Here is a 27,412-nt window from a genome sequence, read left to right as displayed (position 1 = left end):
CAATCTGGGAAAAGTCTCCAAGTGAGAACGTGGATTTGAGAAAGCAGGAGCAGAGATGGAAGAAAAACGAGATGTAGGGGGCGGGGCACAAGTCGAGACGAGGAGGAGAGCGAACAGGCACGTGTCCGGGAGGAGAGAAAGAATTAATATAGAATTTTTTTGTGTTTGTTTGTTTATTTGTTTGTTTGTTCTGTTTTTAAAACGCTGGACAAAGGGTAAGATGTTCGTGAGAGGTAGGGGGGAGAAAAGAAAATCAAAGAAACAAGCAAATACTATGAAGCAAAGAACCCATATTCACAAAACACTGACGGGGGGGAGGGAGCCTGGAGAGACCAGGCCGCACGAGGCGCGAACAAAAAAAAACAACTAATTACACACACATTTGCAACAACTACAAAACCAAAACCAAACAGAAACACACAACACATACACAACAAAATACCCAGCGGAAATTTGCCAAAGAAACTAACGGGAAAACACTCAAACTTTGATGCCGTGGAGAGATCGAAGCAAGCCTCATCGCTCGAGGGACCGGAAGTCGACCGGACAGATGAGTCAAAGGTAGAGCTATTTGGCCATAGTACCAGAAGACATGTTTGGCGAAAACCAAAGACAGCATTTGACCACAAGAACCTTATACCGACTGTAAAGCATGGTGGTGGAAATATTATGGTTTGGGGCAGCTTTGCTGCATCAGGGCCTGAGCAGCTCACCATCATAGAATCCACTATGAATTCTTCATTGTACCAGAGGGTGCTTGAGGATAAATGTGAGGCCATCTGTCGGAAAGTTGAAGCTCAACCGAAAGTGGACCTTGCAACATGACAATGACCTTAAACATACCAGTAAATCCACCAAGGAATGGCTGAAAAGAAGGAAATGGAGGGTTCTGGAATGGCCAAGTCAAAGCCTAGATCTAAATCCCATCGAGATGTTGTGGGAGGATTTCAAACGAGCTGTGCATGCAAGAAACCCCTCAAACATCACACAGCTGAAAGAATTCTGCATGGAGGAGTGGGCAAAAATTTCTCCCAGTCGATGTCAGAGACTGGTAGACAGTTAGAAGAAACGCCTACTTGAGGTTGTTTCTGCCAAAGGGGGCAATACCACCTATTAGAGCCAAGGGTGTACTTACTTTTTCCACATGCGAAATTTGCATTTATGTTTATTTAAATTATACAATGGACTACAAAATGTAAATGTTTCATGATATTTGTTATATTATAGCACCTTTATCTATCAATATTATTGAAATGAAGATCAAATAGCTGTATGTTGAAATATGTTGAAAAAGTCAAAACTTTATATGGGGTGTACTTACTTTTTCACGTGACTGTATCCTGCTATGTATCGTTTTTGGCCCTATCTCCCAATGGTGAAGAATCACTTTTAAAATTCTAGTAGCCGGATCCGAATTCGGATCTTCACCAAAATCTAATCATTTCGTCCTTGTGACATACGCTACATCTCTACCAAATTTCGTCCGAATACGTCCACAACTTTTTGAGATATTTTGTTCACAAACGGAGTCAAAAAGACACGGGTGAAAACATAACCTCCATCCACCTTTGGTGGCGGAGGTAATAAAGAGATAGCACCTGATGTACCCTGTAACAGGCTTCAACACATGTGCAATGTGCATGTGATCGATAGTCTTCAACTTGGATTCTCTGACAACGTATTAAAGTGTTCAAATAAAATAAAAACTAAGCTGTGTGCTTTACAAGTAACAAAAAGCACAACTTACCTTTGCAGGCTTGCCAGTGTGGGGTAGTAAAGGTACGTATTCTTCAGCAAAGGGCAATGCAATCTACACAAAGGGAATAATAAATACATAATATTAATAAATTCTAATTAAAATTAATTAATTCAATCAATCAGCAAACAGGAAGAGCATTATATTACAGCTCCAACAATGCATGTGCAATGGGCAAGATGCTTGCTCGATTGTGATGCTTCTTTATACTCAAACTAAATAATCCATGGGGTCAAAATGAATTTTTTTGTAGTTGTTAAATAGCACCCCCTTGGAAACAAAATCAGATTTGTTGTAACAAAGTCATCACCAGGGAAAAAGAGCCATAGATAACACCCCCTTGGGAACTTCGCCTGCTTGTTGGATTGAATCTGATGTCCGTTCTTGAGGATGGGCGATTCATTAGTTCATCAGGAACTTTCACATCAATTGTCGAACCAAAGAAGCACTTGCTTCACATACTAGTAGTCCTAGTCCGTGGGCTGAGAAGGGTTTACATGCACCCCCCCCCCCCCCACAACTTAACTTCCCGGGTATGTCCATGTACCCCCCACCCTAGGGGTTAGGAAAAACCATGTTCACAGAAAAAAAAACTCATTCCCTCATAGTTTGACCTCTGGTGACCTCATTAGTGATCTCATTTGCATATAACACATATCATTGTAAAGAGTAAAATATATATATAACCACCTTTAGAGGCCATTTTTCACCGCAAGCAGGGGTTGGCCTTTTTCGGGAACCGTGGTTGTTGTTGTTTTTTGGTCCCCTTTTTGAAGCAATGTTTTACGGCCGGATGCCCTTCCTGACGCCAACCCTTTTTGCCGCCTTTAACGACAAACAGGGAATTACCAGTGAACTGGTACTCAATTTGCCGACCTCGAAAGGATGACAGGCTGAGTCAACCCCCCTGGCGTTAATTCAGCGATCGACCGGGATTCGAACCCAGGATCCTAGGATCCTAAGCCGGCACCCTAGCCGCTAGCCCAACACCAGGGATCACATACATTGTAAAGAGTGTCCCAGGACAAACATTTTGAGGGGTCATATGCAACCATAGGATGACTAGGTAAAAAGTTATGGCCATTTGAATTTCGCCTACCCATAATTTTCGGAAATCACTGACACAGGGGGGTAGTAAGGGCATTTTATGAGATATTTCACAAATCTGTTAACTAAATTGTTACCAAAAAATTTCTTCACCAATATGTTTGTAAAGGTGTGTCATAACATGTGTTAAAATGTTGAAGTTCAACTCCCGTGGGAAACCTAGAAAAAAAGCTGTTGAATTCGGGTACCGAAAAATTATTTTCGAGAATTTTTATTTTTTTTAATCGGCCCTTAAGTAACTTATGAGGGGTCAAATAAGGGTTTTTCATGATTCTGAGTTGATTGTTAACATTTATATTTTCACTTTTACATTTACACACAAAGTAGCTTTTATTTCACATACATATATAATACTCAAGAGTTATTTCTCATTCACAATGTCAGAAGTTTCAACAGTCATTGTCTATGTCTTCTTCAGACTCAACAACATCATGACTGCAGTTTCTGCATGTAATGCCATTACAGACTCCACAGCCCGAGATGCACGTGACCCCATTCTTCTTGCAGCTGCATCGCCGGTTGCTGCAATCTCCATGACAATTACAGCTCGTGAACTGCAATAGCTCCTCAGGAGCCGTGGGGTCCAGTGTTGGAACTGGCTCATACCCATGCACACCTATTGTCCATCCATAGTCACTGGGGTTCAGAGACATGCTCCTCAGGAGGAAAGCTCAGCGAGGGGGAGAAACATGATCGCATTTGTTCCTTTCTGTTTCCTGTTCGTAAATGGAATAATCTTTACTTCAGTTCCTCTCAGGATCTTAGCTTTGTCGAGTGCCTTCAACTTCACCCGGGGGAAAGCTGCTGTTGTCTGTGGATCTGGCAACGGTGGTGCCGGAGAGGTGACTTCGATCCAACCCATTGAGTGAAAGGGAGTGTTTCCGTGAATAGAGACAATGTTTAAATCTATATTGTCTCCAACAAACTGAGTGACTGCATTGTTTGTTTCCCCAACCTCCATAAAGACCACCTGATCATTACTTGACAATTCACTTTCACTGGCTGGCACTTTGGCTGTCATCACTGATTGATCCTCAAGCGCAGCATCAACCGCAACCTCATCATTGATCTGTTCATCGGTTTCCTCCACAATGGTGTCAAGAGTGCCAGAAGTATCTGGAACATCATCTCCACTCCTACTATTAAGGAAGCAGTATTTGTAGTTTTGTTTCTCCGTGTAAGACTCAGTGTATCCCAGCCGGTGGAACTTGTTGAGCATCCATTTTGACCCAAATCTATGATCAAGTTGTATGGCAAGCCCCATTTGGTGTGGCAATACTCCAGACCGAGGTCGACAGGCCTTAATAAAATTCTGCCCCCAAACGGCAACTCTTTCGTCTGTCTTGACAATCGGTCTCAAGAACATCTGAAGGCTTGCAGGAACAAGTGTCAGCTGACTATCGATGTCAGTCATACTGTGTGTGGTGGGGTATGACTTTGGACCTAAATCAATCAAGGCAATATCATTGGATATGAACTTGAGTGCCGTCTTTATGATCTGAGTCTTCTCATCTCCATGGTCAAGATTAGCATGATGCTCTCGCAGAATATTGTCGGTGCCATCTTTGAGACAGAGTACATCTGCCCTTCTTTCCTGTGTTGTGAAATACAAGGTGTCTTCGTATTTCTCTAGAAGTTTTATCTTTAGCCAATGCTTTGAATAAGAAAGGCTCTTCTCTGGTGACTGATCAAACTCCTGCAGCTTTTCATGGACTTGGTCCATGCTCTAATTCTGAGTCTAACCATTCGCAGAATTCAATAAAAACTGCCTCTCGCTCATCAATACTCCTCTGTCCTCTCTTCCTTTTTCCTTCCTCATCAGTCTTGGACAAACTGTCACCTCTCGCAAACATAAGTTTGCATCGCAAATGGTACAGTGTTTCTTTTGCTACCAAGTCGTTGATCCCTTCCAGGCGTCCAGTGACTTCAGTGCCCCAGTCATCCCCGCGACTCCGTGCTGTCTTCAGCAAGCTTGCCTTCAGTGTATCTGCAGTCAAATTATCTGGCACTCTGTATTTATTTCTAGCTTGTGCTGGATTATTTTTGTAGAGCTGGGCTGGTTGGTTGCAAAGAATGCATACATCCTTATACAGGAGGTCAACTGACTGTGATCTTCTAGAACTGCAGCCAGTTGATGAACTGAACTCACAAGTAGTGCGTCTTCTCTTCAACTTTGATGACTCTTTCTCTGCCTTTGATGCTTGAGCTGACTTCTTGGTGGTTGCAACAAAGTTGTTGTACAGATCATTTTTACACTTCTGGTGGTACCTCAGTTTTCCTTCCTTTTGAGCCTCCTTCATACGTTCCACAACAGTAACATTTTCGACAGTTTCTGCTTGTTTCAATAAAGTTGAGTATCCCTTTGGAGTTGCCTGTATGAGCCTTTCAGCTGGTGTATCCGAGCGTGCACAGATGAAGCAATTGAGCACAGGTGGAGTAACGTCTTCATCCATATTGCTAGACTCCATGTCCTGCAAAGTAGAAAATGAGATATATTTAGAAATTATTTTTCCACAAAGGAGTGTCTGTGGTGAAATATAAATGTTAACAATCAACTCAGAATCATGAAAAACCCTTATTTGACCCCTCATAAGTTACTTAAGGGCCGATTAAAAAAAATAAAAATTCTCGAAAATAATTTTTCGGTACCCAAATTCAACAGCTTTTTTTCTGGGTTTCCCACGGGAGTTGACCTTCAACATTTTAACACATGTTATTACACACCTTTACAAACATATTGGTGAAGAAATTTTTTGGTAACAATTTAGTTAACAGATTTTCATATGTTTCCCTTACTAGGGGGGTAACATCAAAATATGCGTGGGAGGTACCTTGGGAATGAGTTTTTTTTTCTGTTAACATGGTTTTTCCTAACCCCTAGGGTGGGGGGTACATGGACATACCCGGGAAGTTAAGTTGTGGGGGGGGTGGGGGGGGGGTGCATGTAAACCCTACTCAGCCCACGGACTATAGGTTCTTTGCTGTCCCAACAAGAAAACGGAACATTGAACAAAGCCTTGCTAAGACAGTTGTCCAAGGGGCCCATTTTACACAACAAGACACTAAGCGCAATCCCCTGAAAGATTAATAGCACATTTTAGTTCACCTGGAACAAATTGTTCAGGTGAGGTATTAGCATCGCACACATGGTGTCAATGAGTCAGTCAGTATGTAAACACATGGATCTTCTCTGAAACTACAGACACTATTTCGCTGAAACTTAACCACAACCTTCATCACCCATGATGGACTAAAGTTTGTTCACAGCATAAAAAAAAAAAGAAAAAAAAAAATCAGGGTCAATGGGGGAGGTGGTCGAAGAGCGAGTCTTGACCCCACAAAATAAGTATTTGCTTTAGTCTCCAAAATTAAGATTCAAGAGTCTTTATTATTACATGTCCCATACAAATATAAGGCAGTAAAATTCTTAAGTATTGGCTCCTCGACTTTGCAGTAACAATAAATAAAATAACAATATAGAATAAGAAATAGCAACAATAATAACAATATATAATAAGAATAAAGAGTAAGTACCAGCTCTAATAATAATAAGTAGCAGTTTTTCATCAATAAAGTGAAAACAGTGGCAATAACATAAGAATAATAGTAGTAAGTAGAGAATAATAATGGTAAATAGCAGCAATAACAATGGTAAATAGCAGCAATAATAATGGTAAATAGCAGCAATAATAATGGTAAATAGCAGCAATAATAATGGTAAATAGCAGCAATAATAATGGTAAATAGCAGCAATAATGAAGTGATGAACAGTGATAATAAAGTGATAACAGCGGCAGTAATAGAAATATAAGTAGTGTGTAGCAGTCAGACAGGCAACAGGTCACCAGCAATCAGTGTTCATTGTTCATGAGCCTGGGTGCATGATGAAAAAAAACGTCTCTTAGCCTGTTAGTTCGGGCCTTGAGGCTGCGATACCGCTTGCCAGACAGTAGCAGCTGAAACAGTCCGTGGTTGGGGTGGTTGGGGTATTTAATAATCCTAAGGGGTTTTCTGACACACTGTCCATTGTATATATCCTGGATGGAGGGAAGTTCACATCCACCGATGCGCTGGGCTGACCGTACAACCCTCCTCAGCACTTTGCGGTTGAGGGCAGTGCAGTTCCCATACCAGGCAGTGATGCACCCAGTCAGGATGCTCTCTATTGTGCCTCTGTAGAGGGCCCGTAGGATATTCGGCCCCATGCCGAACCTCTTCAGCAGTCTGAGGTGAAAGAGGCGTTGCTGAGCCTTTTTCCACAACTTGACTGGTGTGCTCGTTCCAAGTGAGGTCCTCGGTGATGTGGTCGCCGATGAACTTAAAGCTGCTGACTCCCTCAACAGCAGACCCGTTGATGGCGATGGGGTCCAGCCTCTCTCCTCTCTTCCTGAAGTCCACGATCAGCTCCTTTGTTTTCTTGACGTTGAGAGGGAGGTTGTTTTTCTGGCACCACTGTATCAGGTTGTTGACCTCTCTCCTGTAGGCCGTCTCATCCCTGTCGGTGATCAGGCCTATCACTGTTGTGTCGTCGGCGAACTTAATCACCGAGTTGGAGCTGTGCGTGGCCACGCAGCCATGGGTGTACAGGGAGTAGAGGAGGGGGCTCAGTACACAACCCTGCGGGGCTCCTGTGTTGAGGGTCAGAGGTGTTGGAGCCCATCCTCACCACCTGGCGTCGACCCGACAGAAAGGTCAGGATCCAGCTGCACAGGCTAGGGGTTAAGTCCTAGGCCCCTTAGCTTGGTGTCGAGTCTAGAGGGGACTATTGTATTGAATGCTGAACTGTAATCTACAAACAGCATCCTCACATAGGAGTTACTCTTCTCCAGGTGGGTGAGGGCGGTGTGGAGAGTTGTGGCTATGGCGTTGGCCGTGGATCTGTTTTGCCGGTAAGCAAATTGGTGGGGGTCTTGGGTGGGTGGTAACATGCTACAGATAAGATCCTTAACCAGCTTCTCAAAGCATTTGCTCACTATGGGAGTGAGGGCAACAGGACGCGTCACTTAAGCACGTTACCTTGCTTTTCTTCGGCACTGGAACAATGATGGATGACTTAAAGCAGGAGAGGACTGCACACGTAGAAAGGGAGAGGTTGAATATGTCCATAAACACACCAGGCAGCTGCGCCGCGCACTCTCTAAACACTCGGCCTGGGATGCCGTCTGGTCCGGCCGCCTTGCGGATGTTGATGTGCCTGAATGCCTTGCGCACGTCGGCCTCGGTGACGGCCAAAGTGCTGGACGTGTCGGCGGTGGTGGTGACTCCCTCCAGGAGGTTGGTGTTATGAACCTCAAAACGGGCGTAAAAACCATTTAGCTCGTCTGGGAGGGAGACTGCAACGTTAGCTACACAGCTGGGTCTCCCTTTAAAGTCCGATATTATGTGTAGTCCCTGCCACATACTACGCGAGTCATTACCACTTAGCTGTGTCTCAATCTTTTCTCTGTATTTTTGCTTTGCTGCCTTGATCGCTCTGCGAAGGTCGTAGCGGGTTTTCTTTACTTCCACTTCGTCTCCATAGGCGAAGGCGGTGTTTCTTGCTTTGAGGGCAGCTCGCACAAAACTGTTGATCCATGGCTTTTGGTTTGGATACACCCGGACTATTTTTGTGAGGACAACGTCCTCTGTACACTTCCAAATGAATCCAATGACTGTTTCCGCGTACTCGTCACTGTTGTTTTCTGACGCGTCACGAAACATCTTCCAGTCCGCGTGATCAAAACAGTCCTGTAATATGGTGAGCGATTGGTCAGGCCAGCGGTGGATCGTCCTCACGGAGGGCGCTGCTTGCTTCAGCTTCTGCCTATAGGCGGGCAGGAGCAGGATGGAGGAGTGATCCGATTTGCCGAACGGTGGACGGAGGAGGGGTTTGAAGGCATTGCGGAAGGGAGAGTAGCAATGGTCGAGTACGCCCTTTCCCCGTGTGTTTACATCGATGTGTTGAAAGTATTTAGGCAATACCTTCCTCAGAGACGCTTGGTTGAAGTCCCCAACCACGATGAAAGTGGCCTCTGGGTGCTTGTCTTCCAGGTTACTGATTGACCCATACAGTTCCTTGAGTGCCAAGTCCGTGTCGGCTTGGGGCGGGATGTACACAGCTATCACAACAATAGCCGTGAGCTCCCTGGGCAGCCAGAATGGCCGACACAGGAGCACAAGATATTCCAGGTCTGGGGAGCAAAAAGGCTTTTTCGATGTGCAGACAATTTTTGGATTTGTCAGGTCTGTACAGGTCTGTACAGGTACAGACAATTTCGATGAAACATGACCACAAAATTAATCACCAGATTCTGTTTACCGAAGCATGGAAAAGACCTTCCCTGGTGGGTGGTGCCGAGGCCGGCACCCAAGGACATCGGTGCCATTTGGGCCAGGCCTGGGATATGAGGACATTCCCCATTCCATTCCCTTGCGGGAGTGGGACGGTATCATCCCAACATCACCTTGCGGCTACACTGTGTTGGGCCTGATGGTCCAGCCACACACACAATTAGCTGTCATCCTAACACAAGGAGGAATACCATACCAGACATGGTCAACCCTGGCCTTTGTGAAACCAAATCACAAAAAAGGACAACAGCCAATTGATGTAAATTCCATCAAGCTGTGCAAATACGAACATTTTGCATATTGACACAGCAGTAGAGTTTTAGTCTTCAATAATGCTGTTGTTTCTGTGGCATAGCTTTACATAGCTTTATACACTCTCCCATTGTGGTCGTCAGGAACATTCAAAAGTACATTCCACATTTATTTTAGAATGACAACCATTGGGTGAAGGACAAAGTGGCATGTCTGCATTTAACAAACAGGGTCCATGGTTTGGTTTATGTTAAAAAAAAGCCAAATAACAAATTCCCACTGGGAGACAATCTGCCATTTGATGTATTGAGTCCTGTACATGGAATTCAGTACAAGGTGCATCAATTACGGTGGCCATTCAAATATTAGTGACCGGGTTACACTTAATTAGAAAAACATAGCAAGACAAAAATAATAATAATAATAATCTCCAAAACCAGTGTCACGAAATAAATAATTGCATGCCATGAAGGCAGTGAGAATTTCTACATCTTAAAATAAATATTCCAACAAACATTTTCATTCATTCAATGGGAGATGACCTGCAGCTAGCGAGGTTCTTGTTCCAAATTTGAAAGTGGAAAAATTAAATAACCCTGTGTTTTCACACCAGGTCATAAACTACTCAGACAATTTGTGTGCCTACAGCTAGTGCAATTAAAGTAAGCCACAAGGCCAATAGCCACGGAAAGATCGAAAGGACTCTTATCTTCCCCCATCCAAAACTGTGATACACCCCAAATCCACCTTTTTCAATCTCCGACCTCATTCCTGAAATTCCTAGTAGTGTCCACTTGTTTTATACCGTGTACCCCTCCCCCTTCTCCCCTGCCCCAGCCCTCTCGATGTCCTTGTTCTCTACTGTTGTTGTGCTTGTGTGTTTCTTTCTTTCTTCCTTTCTTTTTTTCTCTCTCTCTCTCGTATGTTTTTTTTTTTTTTTCTCATATGTTATATGGGTCCGTTTGTTTTTTTGTATTTAATATGTTAGCTCTTACACGAGCCTAGACATTGTATACAAAAAATAAAAAATAAAAAGCTGTGTATATGCAATTTATAACCATAGGCTGAAGTTTGTTTCATTCCATTTTTCTGGGGGGAAGGGAGCAGCAGGTAGGGTGGATTGAAATAAAAATCTTAACATTGCAGAGGAATTCCTCCAGTTGCCATATTGCAGGTTCCATACTACAGGTTCCATACTACAGGTTCCATACTACAGGTTCCATACTACAGGTTCCATACTACAGGTTTAAAAAAAAAAAAAGAAAAGAAAAAGCCAAATGTAACAACTTGGTGGCATTTAGAAACATGCAGATGCTTACCTCATGAAGACAGTCCTCAACAGTGTCAATCTGAACAATCTTCACCTTTGGCATTAGATCAGCTGAGCTGGAAACAACCAAGGTAAACCAGCAGCTACAAATTAGATTATCAAATGCAGAGGGGGACACATGTACACCAAAACCAATGTATGATTAAACATTGGAAGAATTCAAAATACTCCATTAGTCTGGCAGCAGGGCTGTACCAGAACTCGAATCGAGAGTTACATTTCCGAGCCAAGTTCGAGTCAAACCGGGTTTGGCTGTCAGCTCGGAAAATAAATTGAATATTTTCCTGTCACGTGAAATGAAGTACATGCAGTATTTTGCCAAGTGTGACCGTTTGAGGAAGTATCTCTGGACTGTGTCTTTTGCACCTGAGAAGGTGGGGAAGTTTCTGTCTGCAGCTTGAGAGGTTTTTCCTCCGAATTTGAAAGTGGAAAAATTAAACAATCCTGTTTTTTCATGCCAGCTGAAACGACTCGTACAATTTATGTACCGTACAGCTAGTGTAATTAAAGCAAGCCAAATAGCCGTGGTAATAACTAAAGGTATGGAAATGCAATTTATAACTATTGGCTGTAGTTTTTTTCGTTAATTTTTTTTGGGGATGCGAAGAAGGGGTGGTTGGGAGTGAAGTGGACCGGACGGCATCAGCTGGAGGTTCCTAAAAACCTGCTCTGCTGCTCGTGCATGTACCCTTTCTGCTCTTTTCATCCAATAATTTGTGCTTGGTCAAGTCACCTTCCACCTGTTTGGAAATCTGGCAACATCACTGCATTAGATAAAAAGGTGCAAAAACAGATCCCCTTAACTATAGGTCCATCAGCTTACTCCCAATGATCCGGAAGGTAATGGAATCAATCACTGCAGTTGATATGAAATCCTTGCTTTTCTCCAGCAACCTTGGCTCAGATTACCAACATGGTTTCAGACCAGGTCACCATCTTGGATAGGCTGCTTTGACTCACTCCACAATGGACGGAGGCCCTCAATATCAGGCATGAGATATCATGAGCCCTCAATATCTCTCAAGCATTCAATACAGTCTGGCATCCAACCTTGCTCTCCAAACTCTCTGCCTGTGGCATCCAAAGACAACTCCACACATGGCTTACTGACTTCATCTATTCTCGTAGCCAATGTGTGGCTCTCAACGGAATCCTTCCATCTCCTTTCCCCTGGCAAAGCTGGAATGTCCCAAGGCAGTGTTCTGATGCAAGTCACATCCCACATCTCATCAATGATCTCCCTGACTCCCTGGAAAATCCTCTGTCTATTTGCTGATGACTCCACTCTGCCATGATATCCTTCATTCTTCAGACAGGCAGGCTGCAGCCTCTTCCCTCTCTTCAAACCTTGACAAAATCGTAAGCTGGTCAAACACTTGGAATATGTCTTTCAATTCTGATAAATCTCACACTATCACCATCACCATCTCTCTCTGCCAGATAGGACCTTCTGACAACCACCCCTACCTTATTCACTTTCCATTCCTCTTGAAGAAGACGAGTCACCCAAACTCATGGGTCCCATTCTCAGCCACGATCTTTCTTGGGTAAACCCCATTTCAAAGGTGGCCTCCAAGGACAGCTGCCGACTGGACATCCTATGTCGTACAAAGTCCTTCCTTGGCATACCTGAACTGACATGCACCTATAAGGCCTTCATCTGCAGCTTGATGGTGTACCTCTCTCCTCTCTGGGCTGGATCCACTGCCTCACACCTTCCTCAGCCTGACGCTGTTGAAGCAAAGGCCTCCAAGATTATTGACATCTCCCGCACTGATGCCGAGTCTATCATTTTACCATCACAGACAGGTCAGTGGTCTTTATCTTCTAATGCCTCCTTTCTGATGTTGTGCCATTTGCTCTTTCAGTGCTTTGACTCCCCCACCCTCCCCCAAGATCCTGCAGGGCTCACAAGGTCCACCATCAACCCCATTCTGGTGAAACTACCCAAATCCAAAATCACTGCTCACATGCACTCATTCGTTCCCCATTCTTCCCTCCACATGTTCAAGCCAGCTGCTCACCACCATCTCAGATTATCCCCGATCCAAAACCATATTTTCTACCCCCATTAAACTCCCGTCCCCTCGAGCCTTTCTCCTTCCAAATGTCCAGTTTTTCCTTCCTGAGAGTTTGCTTCTGTATCCATACTTTCTACCCCATGCATCCTTTCCTGCCCCCAATTCATTGGTTGTCTAAGTCTCCCTCTATTTTATCCTTCCACCCTGTTGTTGGTACTTTCCCCCTCTCTCTGACTGTTTATTTTGTTCTGTTGCATCCTGATCCGCTCAACGTTCGAGTTCTTCCACAATCCTTGACTATTAAAAATAAAAACAAAAAGTGTGTGCGGTCGAGATGTTTGTTAGTATATGAATTGGATGTGCTTTGAATGGTCACGGTGTTTGTCTTTGTGAGCTTCAGAGCAAAATGTTACCGTAATTGAGCACTACAAGTGTTACCTGTCTAGCTCTGCGACAGCCGTGAGCATGCGTCTCACGGAGGCACCGCCAGGTATAGATAGCGTTTAGATTTGATTAGTCAATGCGAGTCACACTTCATTAGAATGTAAATTGAAAAACAATGTCACGCGGCAGGCCTGCAGAGATGACAAGTCTTATCTACACTTTCATGTCGTCCGGTGGACAGTAATCTGTTGGCATGTTGCATATCCATCTGCGAGTCTCAGTGAGGATGTTAAATGAGGTGAAACACGTGAAAAAGGATCTTGTACAACACATAGTTGTTGTCGCTGAGAGAGAGCCTCAAACGGAATCACCACAGTTGCCAGGGAAGACCACACAAATGCAGGAAGACCACACACAAACATAAAACAAGTCATTGAGCCAAACACAAAAATTAAAAAATGCAGCAATTTATATATTAGATTCTGATGCATTTAACACATGTTTACCCATTCGATTCTCTCCACACAATGAGCCACCATGATGGAGTACTTTCAAACATATTGGGTTCTTAAATTAATATAGCTTTTCACCTGCTCCAAATTCAAAACTCACTTCACTTCATCTGGGAGAAAAGATGTCAACTTCATCTTCTTGAACTGCAGTTTGTCATCGTCAACTTTGGGCTCAAGGACACGCTTGCGAAGATCGGCTGGGACCTCAATGACGCTCGTAGAAGGCTGAGGCTCTTTCGGTTTCGGGGAACGCCTTTTCAGTGACAGAAATATGGGGAGCAAGCATATTGAAATCAAATATAAAATAAAAGCAAAAAAGGGCTAAAAAACAAACAAAAACAAAATATCGTTTTTGTGGGGAGGAGCGTGGGCGGTGAGGTGAGGCAGGTACACCAACATTTATTTAATGCCTATGACGTAACCCTGGATACACCAATCACAAAAGAAAAATTTGGTGAAAGGGGGCAAGCCATTTTTTATTAGATAAGAAACAGATGTACATATCCACAGACATTGCCTTATTAGTCCCCTATCGGTGTACACCGTAGGGGACTATAGGTTTGCACTCCGTCCCTCCGTCTGTCGGTCCGTCTGTCGGTCCGTCAGTCCGTCAGTCCGTCCGTCCGTCAGTCCGTCCGTCACACAAAGAACAGCTTTCTGGACTTTTTTTCCTAAACTCTAAATGCTAATGATTTCAAACTTGGTACATGGTTTCGTCATCATAAGTTACAGATCAAGTTCGAACTTCACGACGTTTCGATAATTTTTGACAAAGTTATGGCACTTTGAACTTTGGGAATTTCCCCAACAGTTTTCCAGACTATAATTTGGAGTGCGGTAAGTCATTATACTGTCTTCTATGACAGTGCTACCCAATGCCATGCCGGTGGAGGACATGCATTGCAGCACAATACTCAGAATGCTTGTTTTATATAGTAGGATTATTTGGACAAATTCACCCTAAATTTGACTCCTTCAATGATCTTCAAATTATGAACCGTTTATTTATTGGTATAACAACTCAAAATAATGAAGGCTGAACTGAGTGCACCCTTGTGAAACCAGAACAGCATTATTCAACATTGACCAATATATCTCCACCCACATTATTACATCATTGTACATACTTGTACCAAGTTTGATTTAAATCCCTTCAGCTGTTCTCAAGTATCACATTTTTACCTGGCATGACCTCTGACCTTTGACACTAGCATCTATTCAATTAATCTTTTCATCAATATACTTATACCAAGCTCGGTCAAAATCCCATCACTGGTTCACAAATTAGCGCAGTATAGTAAGGGAAACATATGAAAATCTGTTAACTAAATTGTTACCAAAAAATTTCTTCACCAATATGTTTGTAAAGGTGTGTAACAACATGTGTTAAAATGTTGAAGGTCAACTCCCGTGGGAAACCCAGAAAAAAAGCTGTTGAATTCGGGTACCGAAAAATTATTTTCGAGAATTTATATATTTTTTTATCGGCCCTTAAGTAACTTATGAGGGGTCAAATAAGGGTTTTTCATGATTCTGAGTTGATTGTTAACATTTATATTTCACCACAGACACTCCTTTGTGGAAAAATAATTTCTAAATATATCTCATTTTCTACTTTGCAGGACATGGAGTCTAGCAATATGGATGAAGACGTTACTCCACCTGTGCTCAATTGCTTCATCTGTGCACGCTCGGATACACCAGCTGAAAGGCTCATACAGGCAACTCCAAAGGGATACTCAACTTTATTGAAACAAGCAGAAACTGTCGAAAATGTTACTGTTGTGGAACGTATGAAGGAGGCTCAAAAGGAAGGAAAACTGAGGTACCACCAGAAGTGTAAAAATGATCTGTACAACAACTTTGTTGCAACCACCAAGAAGTCAGCTCAAGCATCAAATGCAGAGAAAGAGTCATCAAAGTTGAAGAGAAGACGCACTACTTGTGAGTTCAGTTCATCAACTGGCTGCAGTTCTAGAAGATCACAGTCAGTTGACCTCCTGTATAAGGATGTATGCATTCTTTGCAACCAACCAGCCCAGCTCTACAAAAATAATCCAGCACAAGCTAGAAAGAAATACAGAGTGCCAGATAATTTGACTGCAGATACACTGAAGGCAAGCTTGCTGAAGACAGCACGGAGTCGCGGGGATGACTGGGGCACTGAAGTCACTGGACGCCTGGAAGGGATCAACGACTTGGTAGCAGAAGAAACACTGTACCATTTGCGATGCAAACATATGTTTGCGAGAGGTGACAGTTTGTCCAAGACTGATGAGGAAGGAAAAAGGAAGAGAGGACAGAGGAGTATTGATGAGGAGCGAGAGGCAGTTTTTATTGAATTCTGCGAATGGTTAGACTCAGAATTAGAGCATGGACCAAGTCCATGAAAAGCTGCAGGAGTTTGATCAGTCACCAGAGAAGAGCCTTTCTTATTCAAAGCATTGGCTAAAGATAAAACTTCTAGAGAAATACGAAGACACCTTGTATTTCACAACACAGGAAAGAAGGGCAGATGTACTCTGTCTCAAAGATGGCACCGACAATATTCTGCGAGAGCATCATGCTAATCTTGACCATGGAGATGAGAAGACTCAGATCATAAAGACGGCACTCAAGTTCATATCCAATGATATTGCCTTGATTGATTTAGGTCCAAAGTCATACCCCACCACACACAGTATGACTGACATCGATAGTCAGCTGACACTTGTTCCTGCAAGCCTTCAGATGTTCTTGAGACCGATTGTCAAGACAGACGAAAGAGTTGCCGTTTGGGGGCAGAATTTTATTAAGGCCTGTCGACCTCGGTCTGGAGTATTGCCACACCAAATGGGGCTTGCCATACAACTTGATCATAGATTTGGGTCAAAATGGATGCTCAACAAGTTCCACCGGCTGGGATACACTGAGTCTTACACGGAGACACAAAACTACAAATACTGCTTCCTTAATAGTAGGAGTGGAGATGATGTTCCAGATACTTCTGGCACTCTTGACACCATTGTGGAGGAAACCGATGAACAGATCAATGATGAGGTTGCGGTTGATGCTGCGCTTGAGGATAAATCAGTGATGACAGCCAAAGTGCCAGCCAGTGAAAGTGAATTGTCAGGTAATGATCAGGTGGTCTTTATGGAGGTTGGGGAAACAAACAATGCAGTCACTCAGTTTGTTGGAGACAATATAGATTTAAACATTGTCTCTATTCACGGAAACACTCCCTTTCACTCAATGGGTTGGATCGAAGTCACCTCTCCGGCACCACCTTTGCCAGATCCACAGACAACAGCAGCTTTCCCCCGGGTGAAGTTGAAGGCACTCGACAAAGCTAAGATCCTGAGAGGAACTGAAGTAAAGATTATTCCATTTACGAACAGGAAACAGATAGGAACAAATGCGATCATGTTTCTCCACCTCGCTGAGCTTTCCTCCTGAGGAGCATGTCTCTGAACCCCAGTGACTATGGATGGACAATAGGTGTGCATGGGTATAAGCCAGTTCCAACACTGGACCCCACGGCTCCTGAGGAGCTATTGCAGTTCACGAGCTGTAATTGTCATGGAGATTGCAGCAACCGGCGATGCAGCTGCAAGAAGAATGGGGTCACGTGCATCTCGGCCTGTGGAGTCTGTAATGGCATTACATGCAGAAACTGCAGTCATGATGTTGTTGAGTCTGAAGAAGACATAGACAATGACTGTTGAAACTTCTGACATTGTGAATGAGAAATAACTCTTGAGTATTATATATGTATGTGAAATAAAAGCTACTTTGTGTGTAAATGTAAAAGTGAAAATATAAATGTTAACAATCAACTCAGAATCATGAAAAACCCTTATTTGACCCCTCATAAGTTACTTAAGGGCCGATTAAAAAAAACAAAAATTCTCGAAAATAATTTTTCGGTACCCGAATTCAACAGCTTTTTTTCTGGGTTTCCCACGGGAGTTGAACTTCAACATTTTAACACATGTTATTACACACCTTTACAAACATATTGGTGAAGAAATTTTTTGGTAACAATTTAGTTAACAGATTTGTGAAATATCTCATAAAATGCCCTTACTAGTAACAGAATTTTTACATATCGGGGCCTCTGACCTTTGACCTTGTGGCCCCAAAATCTCATAAATTCAACTTTACATTGTACATAATTGTACCAAGTTTGACTTGGATCCTTTTAGCCATTCTGAAGTTATTGTGGTAATGAAATCCTATCACGGACAGATGGACGGACAGCCAGACGGGCAACTGGAAAACATATTGCCTCAGACAATTTCGTCGGCGGAGGAATAAAAATCTTCACCAAAACCGTATCAATTTGTCCTTGTCACACACCCAACCTGTCCACAAAGTTTCGTCCGAATCCATCCACAATGTTTTGAGATATCCTGCTCACAGACAGCCAAATATAGACAGACGGCTCAATATAGACAATAATGGAGCTCGTATGGTGAAAAAATAATAATAAACAAACACCTTTGGTGGTGGAGGTAATAATGAAAATATCATGCGTCTCAGGACAGGGTGGGGGCAGTATTGAAGGAATAGGAAGGATATTTCAAGGAGTTATTCAACCAGGGAGGAAGAAACGGCGAGCTGGGGCTGTTGTGTTATGTAGACAAGAAAGTGGAGGTGGTGGACATCACAGAAGAGGTCATATTGTGGTCGAGGCATGGCAGAAGCTTCGTACTGTTGGACTTTGTACCTCCTACACTTATAAAAGGGAAGAGAAGAAGATGTCTACACACATATTTCACTTTGTCACCCCGAAAGCCAAAATATGCGACATTACAGAGCCACACGCTCTCCCCAAATGGCAATTATGAATAATAATTATCAGTCTGAATAGTCCTAAACTTGTTCCCTGTGAGAGCTGGATCCTCATGTGAGAAAATACTCACTACAATCAAACCACAACAATCCTACACCTTTATATTCAACTTTAAACATTCCCAATTATTCACATCATCGTGTGGGACCAGCAAGGGGGGGACGTTTTTGGCCCAGCTGGTTTACGAATCAATTGGGCAGGTCTGATATTTGACCGGAAGTGATTTGGGCAGGAATTTGGAATTTGTTCATGGTGCCGGCGATGGCTCGCCTACTCTATGCGGAGGTCACCGTGGGGTCTTCAATGTCCACCGACCAGTACTTGCGGGTGGGACAGCCAGTTTAACGTCCACCGACCAGTACTTGCGGATGGGACAGCCAGTTTAATGTCCACCGACCAGTACTTGCGGGTGGGACAGCCAGTTTAACGTCCACCGACCAGTACTTGCAGATGGGACAGCCAGTTTAACGTGCACCGACCAGTACTTGCGGATGGGACAGCCAGTTTAACATCCACCGACCAGTACTTGCGGATGGGCCAGCCAGTTTAACGTCCACCGACCAGTACTTGCGGATGGGACAGCCAGTTTAACGTCCACCAACCAGTACTTGCGGATGGGACAGCCAGTTTAACGTCCACCGACCAGTACTTGCGGAAGGGGCAGCCAGTTTAACGTCCACCGACCAGAACTTGCGGAAGGGGCAGCCAGTTTAACGTCCACCGACCAGTACTTGCGGATGGGACAGCCAGTTTAACGTCCACCGACCAGTACTTGCAGATGGGACAGCCAGTTTAACGTCCACCAACCAGTACTTGCGGATGGGACAGCCAGTTTAACGTCCACCGACCAGTACTTGCGGATGGGACAGCCAGTTTAACGTCCACCGACCAGTACTTGCGGATGGGACGGACAGTTTAACATCCACCTGGGGGCGGCACTCACATCGGATGGATGCCTTGCCCTGAATGTGAAACTCGAGGTCCTTGTAATCCATGCGAATAAAAGTAAGGGATCTCTCATCTCACGTCCAGACATTGTCATCATACCAATCACAAGACAGGAAAGTGTTGAGTGATAGAATATTTCATCTTGGTCGCATGTCCGAGGAAATCTGTGCTGAAGTCCTCTTTCCTCTTGAATGGATCAAAGGGTCCTCACACACCCACATCACCGTGTCCACGGCGACCATCCCAAGCAGCACCATGCATGGAATGATAGCCGCAGTTAGACCGATTTAGCAGTTAAGCCGAAACATTTAAGCATTTCCACTTTGTTGAGACAGCGCATGTGGATAGTCATGTGACATGCCGTCACGTGATTCACAAATGGAGTTTTCCTATTCAGGAGAAATAAAACCAAAAAGTTTTGCAATCAATAAATGAATAATAGCGATTTAACTCACAAGTAAAAGACCTTTTAAAAAGCAACAATAATGAAGTAAAGTTTCAAGCGGAAGCGCAATATACAGTCAAATCCACAACGTGGGAAACGCACAGAAACAAAAACGCAAAGCACCATCAAATAAACTGAAATTCGTCAATCTCAGTTCCCGCCAGTCTCAAAAGGACTCACAACCGCATCCTCACCGCTTTTTCTTTTGGTCTTGCGCGACGTTATCCTCCTCAAACACGTCGAACAGCTCATCTCCAAAGGCAGCCATTCTACCATCACCAAAAACCCGGCTGCGTTGCTTTTCCTTCTTGTCTGCGTTTAAATGCAACACTTTCCAGCTCGCGCGGGAGACACGTAGACGTACGCCGAGAACAAATATGACGTAAACTAAAACGACGATGCTAACGTCGACATGGCTGGATTAAAGTTACGCGAAGAAAAAAAAAACCTCAACAAACCGTGAAGATTACAGATGCGAACGGAATCGCCATGGCCGACATACACTGTACAATGACGTAACGTATGTCACACATTGTCAAGCTGTCAGGGAAGACAAACGTTTCTCACGTAAATGAAACATATAGCAGCTTCAACGTAAAAGAAAAAACAAAGAAGGAATTTTTATTTTCAAAAAGTATGAGGAGTTGAGGTGAGGTGAGGGGTGGAGAAAGTTCCACGTGTCACGAAACAGTTAAAATTCTTGATGCCGCTCATCCACAGTATGAAGTTATGCATTTGCATGGGATAAAGCAGCATGGCGTGACGTATTAAGTAAACGCGTTGTGACGTTATTTCTCGCACGTGGTTTGCGTGGACCAGGTGTGGACTCACGTTATTTAATTATTACCTCCGCCACCAAAAGTGGATGGAGGTTATGTTTTTACCCGTCCTTATGTTTCTTTGTCTGTGAACAAGATATCTCAAAAAGTTGTGGCCGGATTCGGACAAAATTTGGCAGATATGTAGCGTATGTGACAAGGACGAAATGATTAGATTTTGGTGAAGATCCGGATTCCGATTCGGCTACTAGAATTTTTAAGCGATTCTTCACCATTGCATTGGCATTGGGAGAAGGCCAAAAAACGATACATAGCAGGATATCTCAAAAAGTTGTGGATGGATTCGGACGAAACTTGGTGGACCGGTTGGGTGTGTGACAAGGAAGAATCGATTAAATTTTGGTGAAGATCCGGATCCGGATCCGGCTCGTAGAATTTTTTGAGTGATTCTTCACCATTGGGAGACAGGGCCAAAAACTATACATAGCAGTGTGGTGCTGCGCACACACGACTCGATTACCAGAGAGGTAGGCCACAACGCGTTGGTATAACAAAGAGTCTTTATTCAAAGCTCGTACTTCAGTACTGGGCGGGCTCTAGCTTAGAGCCCGCATATATGTCCCGAGGCCACGCCTAGTCCCCGGGCGTGGCCGATCGGTCGAAAGGCGGGGCATGTGCTTTTGTTCCCTGCCTGGACGCTCGCGCCACCCACTGGTGCGCGGAATTATTGCCCCTTGTGCCCGCCACACGCGCCCCCCCCCCCCCCCCCAGAATTCCCGCGCACCTGAAGGGTGAGTTTGCGGGGAAGCCGGATGACCCGGCCGAAACGCCCCCTGGAAATGGGTGCAGGGCTGGGGGGTAGCGGGACGGCGGGGCTGGGGGTGCCGGGGGTCCGACCGCCGGGGGGCGCCCTCGACGCGGAGGCAGAGCTGCTTGCGGGGGGTGGTCCGGATCGAGGTGGGCCGGCTTGAGGCGGTCCACGGAGATGCGATCCGGGGCACCACCGATGTCGATGGTGAAAAATTTGTCCCCGGTCTCCAGCACGCGGAAGGGCCCGTCGTACGGGGGCCGTAGCGGTGCCCGGTGGGCGTGGTGCCGGACGAAGACGTACTTTGCCGTGCGAAGCTCCGAGGCGACGTGAGAAGGCGGGCAACCGTGGTGTGCCGTCGGCACCGGGGCAAACCTCCGGGCGGTCTCCTGAAGGGCGGAGCGCTGTTGCGCCGCGGACCAAGGAGCTGTGGAGTCCGGGATAAATTCACCCGGTACCCGCAGTAGTTGCCCGAAGACCAGCTCCGCCGAGGATGCACGCAGGTCGTCCTTGGGCGCCGTCCTGAGGCCCAGCAGGACCCAGGGGAGTCTGTCGACCCAGCCGCCGTCGCGGAGGCTGGGCTGGAGCGTGGCCTTCATTGAGCGATGAAAGCGCTCGCACAGGCCATTGGCCTGGGGGTGGTAGGCCGTGGTGTCGTTTCACCCCGAGCCCTTGCGCCACCGCGGCCCAGAGCTCCGAGGTGAACTGGGGGCCGCGGTCGGACGAGATGTCCGAGGGGGCACCGAACCGGGCAACCCAAGTGGCGATGAAGGCTTGCGCCACATCAGCCGCAGACGTCGCCGCCAATGGGACGGCCTCCGGCCACTGTGTGGTGCGGTCCACCATGGTGAGGAGGTGGGTGAACCCCCGCGAGGGGGGCAGCGGTCCCACCAAGTCGACGTGCACGTGGTCGAACCGACGCTCGGGCACCGCAAACGGGGCCAACGGGGCCTGGGTGTGGCGGTGGACCTTTGCGCGCTGGCACGCGAGGGACGTCCTGGCCCAGTCGTGGACGTCCTTCCGGAGGCCATGCCAGACGAACTTCGCGACGAGCTTCTGGGATGCCTTCGTGCCCGGATGGGACAGGCCGTGGATGGCATCGAAAACTGGGCGCCGCCAGCCAGCGGGCACGATGGGGCGAGGCCGGCCGAGGGAGACGTCGCATAGGAGGGCTGCGCCCGCGGCGTCGAACGGCACCTCGGTGACGCAGAGGCCCGTGCCGGTGGTCCGCAAGGCCTGGACGCCGGGGTCGGCGGTCTGGTCTTCCGCCATCCGGGTATAGTCGACCCCGAGGTGGACCGCGTGCACGACGGACCGGGAAAGGCAATCCGCCACCGGGTTGTCTTTACCCGCCACGTGATGGATGTCCGTCGTGTACTCGGACACGGCAGAGAGGTGACGCTGCTGCCGTACCGACCATGGCTCGGCGACCTTGGCCATCCCGAACACAAGGGGCTTGTGGTCGACGAAAGCCGTGAACGGGCGGCCCTCCAGCAGATGGCGGAAGTGTCGGACCGCCAGGTGGAGCCCAAGCAGCTTGCGGTCGAAGGTGCTATAGCGGCATTCGTGCGGGCGAAGCTGCCTGCTAAAAAACTCCAGCGGTTGCCAAGCACCACGCACCCACTGCTCGTGCACCGCGCCCACCGCGTAGTCCGACGCGTCGGTGGTGAGGGCGATCGGTGCATCGGGTGCCCGGTGCGCCAGCATTGTGGCGTCGGCCAGGGCCAGCTTTGCACCCGCAAACGCCGCGGCCATCGGCTCCGACCAGGCGATGTCACCTTTGCCCGGCTTGCCCCGGAGGGCCTCGTGCAAGGGGCGGAGGAGCTGGGCGACATGGGGCACGAAGCGGTGGTAAAAATTTACCATGCCCAGGAACTCCTGGAGCCCCTTGATCGTGAGGGGTCGTGGGAAATCCCTGACCGCCTCCACCTTGGCCGGTAAAGGGACGGCCCCGTGCCTGGTGTTGCGGTGCCCAAAGAAGTCGATGGTGGCGACGCCGAAACGGCACTTGGCGGGGTTGATGATTAGGCCATGCTGGCCCAGGCATTCGAAAAGCGTGCGGAGGTGGAGTAGGTGCTCCTCCCGAGACGCGCTCGCGACTAGGATGTCGTCCAGGTAGACAAAGAGGAAAGGGAAGTCGCGCAAGACGCTGTCCATAAGCCGTTGGAACGCCTGGGCCGCATTCTTCAACCCGAAAGGCATTCTCAGGAACTCGAAGAGGCCGAAAGGGGTGATACGGCCGTCTTCGGGACATCGTCCGGTTGGACGGGGACCTGGTGGTAGCCCCGGATGAGGTCCACCTTGGAAAACACGGTCGTGTTTGCCAACCGGGCAGAAAAGTCCTGGATATGCGGGACCGGGTAGCGGTCGGGGGTGGTGGCATCATTGAGCCAGCAGTAGTCCCCGCACGGCCGCCATCCTCCGCCGGGCTTCGGCACAATGTGCAGAGGAGAAGCCCAAGCGCTGTTGGAGCGCCGTACGATCTCCATCCGCTCCAACGTGGCGAACTCCGGTTTCGCCACGGCGAGCTTCGTGGGTTCGAGTCGGCGTGCCTGGGCATAGACCTGCGGCCCGACCGTGGGTATATGGTGCTCCACCCCGTGTTTAACGGCCACCGCTGAGAAGGTGGGTCGCGTGAGGGCCGGGAAACTGGTGAGGAGGCGGGTAAAGTCATCCGCTGCCGGAAGCGTGCAAACTAAACTCGCCGGGACGGAACCTTCCAGCAAGCCGCTCAGTGAGCCGCTCAGCGAACAAGCGAGCGAGCTGAAGGTTTCGGCCTGGACGAGCCGTCTGCGCTTCACGTCGACCAACAGCCCATTCGCGCATAGGAAGTCCACACCGAGCAGTGCCATTGGCATGCTGGCGGTCACGAATGACCATTGAAAGCGCTGCCCTCCGAACCACAGTGAGAGGCAACGCTTCCCGAATGTGCGGATGGGTGTACCGTTGGCGGCAAGCAAAGCGAGGCCCCGGCCCACGGTTTGCTTGTCGGACGTGGAGGCGGGGAGGACGCTTACCTGCGCTCCTGTGTCGCAAAGAAAACGGTGCCTGGACAAGGTGTCCGTGATGAACAGGAGGCTGCCGGAATGGCCGACACTCCGGGCCGCTAATGAGCGCCGGCCCGGTCGTTTCCCGACCTGTCAAAAGAGCACGGCGGGCGACACGTTTTAGCCTTGCGGCCGAACCTGGCATGGTAGTAGCACCAGGTTTGCGGTGGCCGTGGTGGTGGCGGCGGCGGTGGTGGGCGGGGCGCAGCAGCGGCCACGAGGGAAGCCGGGGGCACTGTAGCCTCTGCCCCGGGATCCACGACAGCAGCACCGTAAACCGACCACGTGTCACAGGCCGCGGAAAACTTGTCGGCCTCTACGGCCAGGGCGCCGGGTTCCTTTATTTTGGAACCGGCCAGCGCGAGGCGTACCTGTAGAGGTAGCTGGCATAGGAAAAGCGCCCGGAATATGAAATCCGGGGGCTGGTCTCCAAGCAGCGACAGCATAAAATCCATCCGGACGGATGGTCGTGTGTCGCCGAGGGCGGGAAGGTCCAGGAGGGGGTCGGCCCGTTCGATCTCAGTGAGCCCGAACGTGGCGAGGAGGAGACGTTTGAGCGCCTCGTACTTGTTGTCGCCCGGCGGGCGCCGAAGGATGGACACGACTTGGGCGGCAGTGCCGGGCCCGAGGGCGGCGACCACGTGGTAGTACCGGGTCTCGTCCGCCGTTATGCCTCGGAGCTGAAATTGAGCTTCGGCCTGCACGAACCAAACGTCGGTTTGTGCTTCCCAAAACTCCGGGAGTTTAACTGCGACGGCGTTGGTAGCCATGGCGCGTTCGGTGGTCAGCAATGGCTGAACCAATCGGGGTCACCAGTGTGGTGCTGCGCACACACGACTCGATTGCCAGAGAGGTAGGCCACAACGTGTTGGTATAACAAAGAGTCTTTATTCAAAGCTCGTACTTCAGCACTGGGCGGGCTCGAGCTTAGAGCCCGCATATATGTCCCGAGGCCACGCCTAGTCCCCGGGCGTGGCCGATCGGTTGAAAGGCGGGCATGTGCTTTTGTTCCCCGCCTGGACGCTCGCGCCACCCACTGGTGCGCGGAATTATTGCCCCTTGTGCCCGCCACAGCAGGGTATCTCAAAAAGTTATGGACGGATTTGGACGAAACTAGTTGGACAGGTTGGGTGTGCGACAAGGAAGAATCGATTAAATTTTGGTGAAGGTCCGGATCCGTATCCGGCTCGTAGAATTTTTTGAGTGATTCTTCACCAATGAGTGATATGGCCAACCAGGTGGAGGTATGCTCTCTACTGAGTTTTCACTGTGTATTTGCACCAGTGATTAATAGACCTGTATGCCTATTCAACTGGAATGGTTTTGGGTGAGCATTATGCAACTTGGATATATTTATTACCACAGCCACCAAAGGTGGATGGAGGTTATGTTTTCATCCGTCTGCCTGTCTGTCTGTCCATTTGTGAACAAGATATCTCCAAAAGTTGTGGACGGATTTGGACGAAACTTGATGGACTGGTTGTGTGTGTGACGAGAAAGAATCGATTCAATTTTGGTGAATATCTGAATATGGATTCGGCTACAATAATTATTTAATTATTAAATGATTCTTCACCATTGAGAGTTTTTACTCCCGCCAGGGAGTATTAAATGCATTCGCTTGTGTGTGTGTGTGTGTGTGTGTGTGTGTGTGTGTGTGTGTGTGTGTGTGTGTGTGTGTGTGTGTGTGTGTGTGTGTGTGTGTGTGTGTGTGTGTGTGTGTGTGTGTTCGTGAACAAGATATCTGGAAAAGTTCTGAACGGATTTGGATGAAAGTTGGTGGGATGATTGCCCGTGGGATAAGGAATAATTGATTCGTTTTTGGTGAAGCTCAGGATATTATTCCGGATCCGGGAATTTTTTAAAGATTGTTTACCATTGGAAGATAGGGCTCATTTTTTTAAACATTATCTTCTATATATTCTATATTTAACATTGTGATATGAAAATAGTTTTCATATTTGTTGTAAATGTAGTTTAAACTCGTGGTTAGGCGTTAGAGCGGTGTATTGTTTAGCAGCGTCGTCCTCAATGTTCATTTTTTTTTTTTTTAATAAAGACATATTCTGTCATTTTAAAACCACCAAAGTGTGTATTACGTTTTCCCGTTTCATAAAATGTATCGTTTGATACGAAAAATGCTTTAAAAGTTTTTTGTTTTTTTTTCCTCAGCGAATGTCAATCGCAGTGTCAGTATTTGATGAACTTATAAAGACTTAGGTGAGTTATAAGTGTGACCAGCATGTGCACGGGATTCTTCCCAGAAGAATGAGTGGTCGCATTAGCTTGTACGACTTAAAATGAGCGAGTTTTGTTTTGACGTTTGGGCCAGTTTTACATGTTGTATCTCTATGGAATGAAACGAACGTTTTCCTGGCTTACAATTTTATTTGAAGTCACACATGCCTCAAAATACACTCACTTATATAGAATTGAACGCTGAATCCGAAAATGTAAGTGAAATTGCCTTGGTTTTTTTTAACATTATCTTCTATATATTCTAAATATATATCTGTGCAGTGTCTGTCTTGTGTTGTCTTGTCTTGTGTTGTCACTGAACTACTCCCTCAAACTTTTGTGAAATCGTACTATTACAACTTGACCCACGGCGGGAGTATGCGCTCCACTGAGTGGCGTTCTAGTTTGAAGCTGAAATAATGTGTTCTGCAATACTGTATATATCAGAATGCATCACAAAGGATTTAGAAATATTTGGTTTCTGGGGGTCCCAGATCCCACACATAGGGTGAGGCCTGTGGGCTCTAATCCAATTAATTTTGCTTGATAACTGTTCCACTCATTACAAGTTATTTTCACACACACTGTGACAGAGCTACACGACATTCACAATATGGC

General features: G+C 46.8%; 1 protein-coding gene across 1 annotated transcript in view; it reads right to left on the bottom strand.

Moving 5' to 3' along the window:
- MTREX (Mtr4 exosome RNA helicase) overlaps positions 1–20,398 on the bottom strand; it is a gene marked incomplete at its 3' end in the record, with an annotated part of 118,740 nt that extends 98,342 nt beyond the window's left edge. Inside the window, 4 exon segments of the mRNA XM_068122445.2 lie at positions 1,748–1,810; positions 10,765–10,831; positions 13,793–13,945; positions 20,117–20,398. Coding sequence (XP_067978546.1) covers positions 1,748–1,810; positions 10,765–10,831; positions 13,793–13,945; positions 20,117–20,190 — 357 coding nt within the window.
- Positions 20,399–27,412: the final 7,014 nt, after the last annotated feature.

The sequence above is a fragment of the Myxine glutinosa genome, chromosome 1 (assembly GCF_964187855.1).
Source record: "Myxine glutinosa chromosome 1, kmMyxGlut1.1, whole genome shotgun sequence".
Taxonomy (NCBI): Eukaryota; Metazoa; Chordata; class Myxini; order Myxiniformes; family Myxinidae; genus Myxine; species Myxine glutinosa.
The sequence above is the reverse complement of the archived record's forward strand: the minus strand, read 5'-3'. Positions and strand labels throughout refer to the sequence as shown.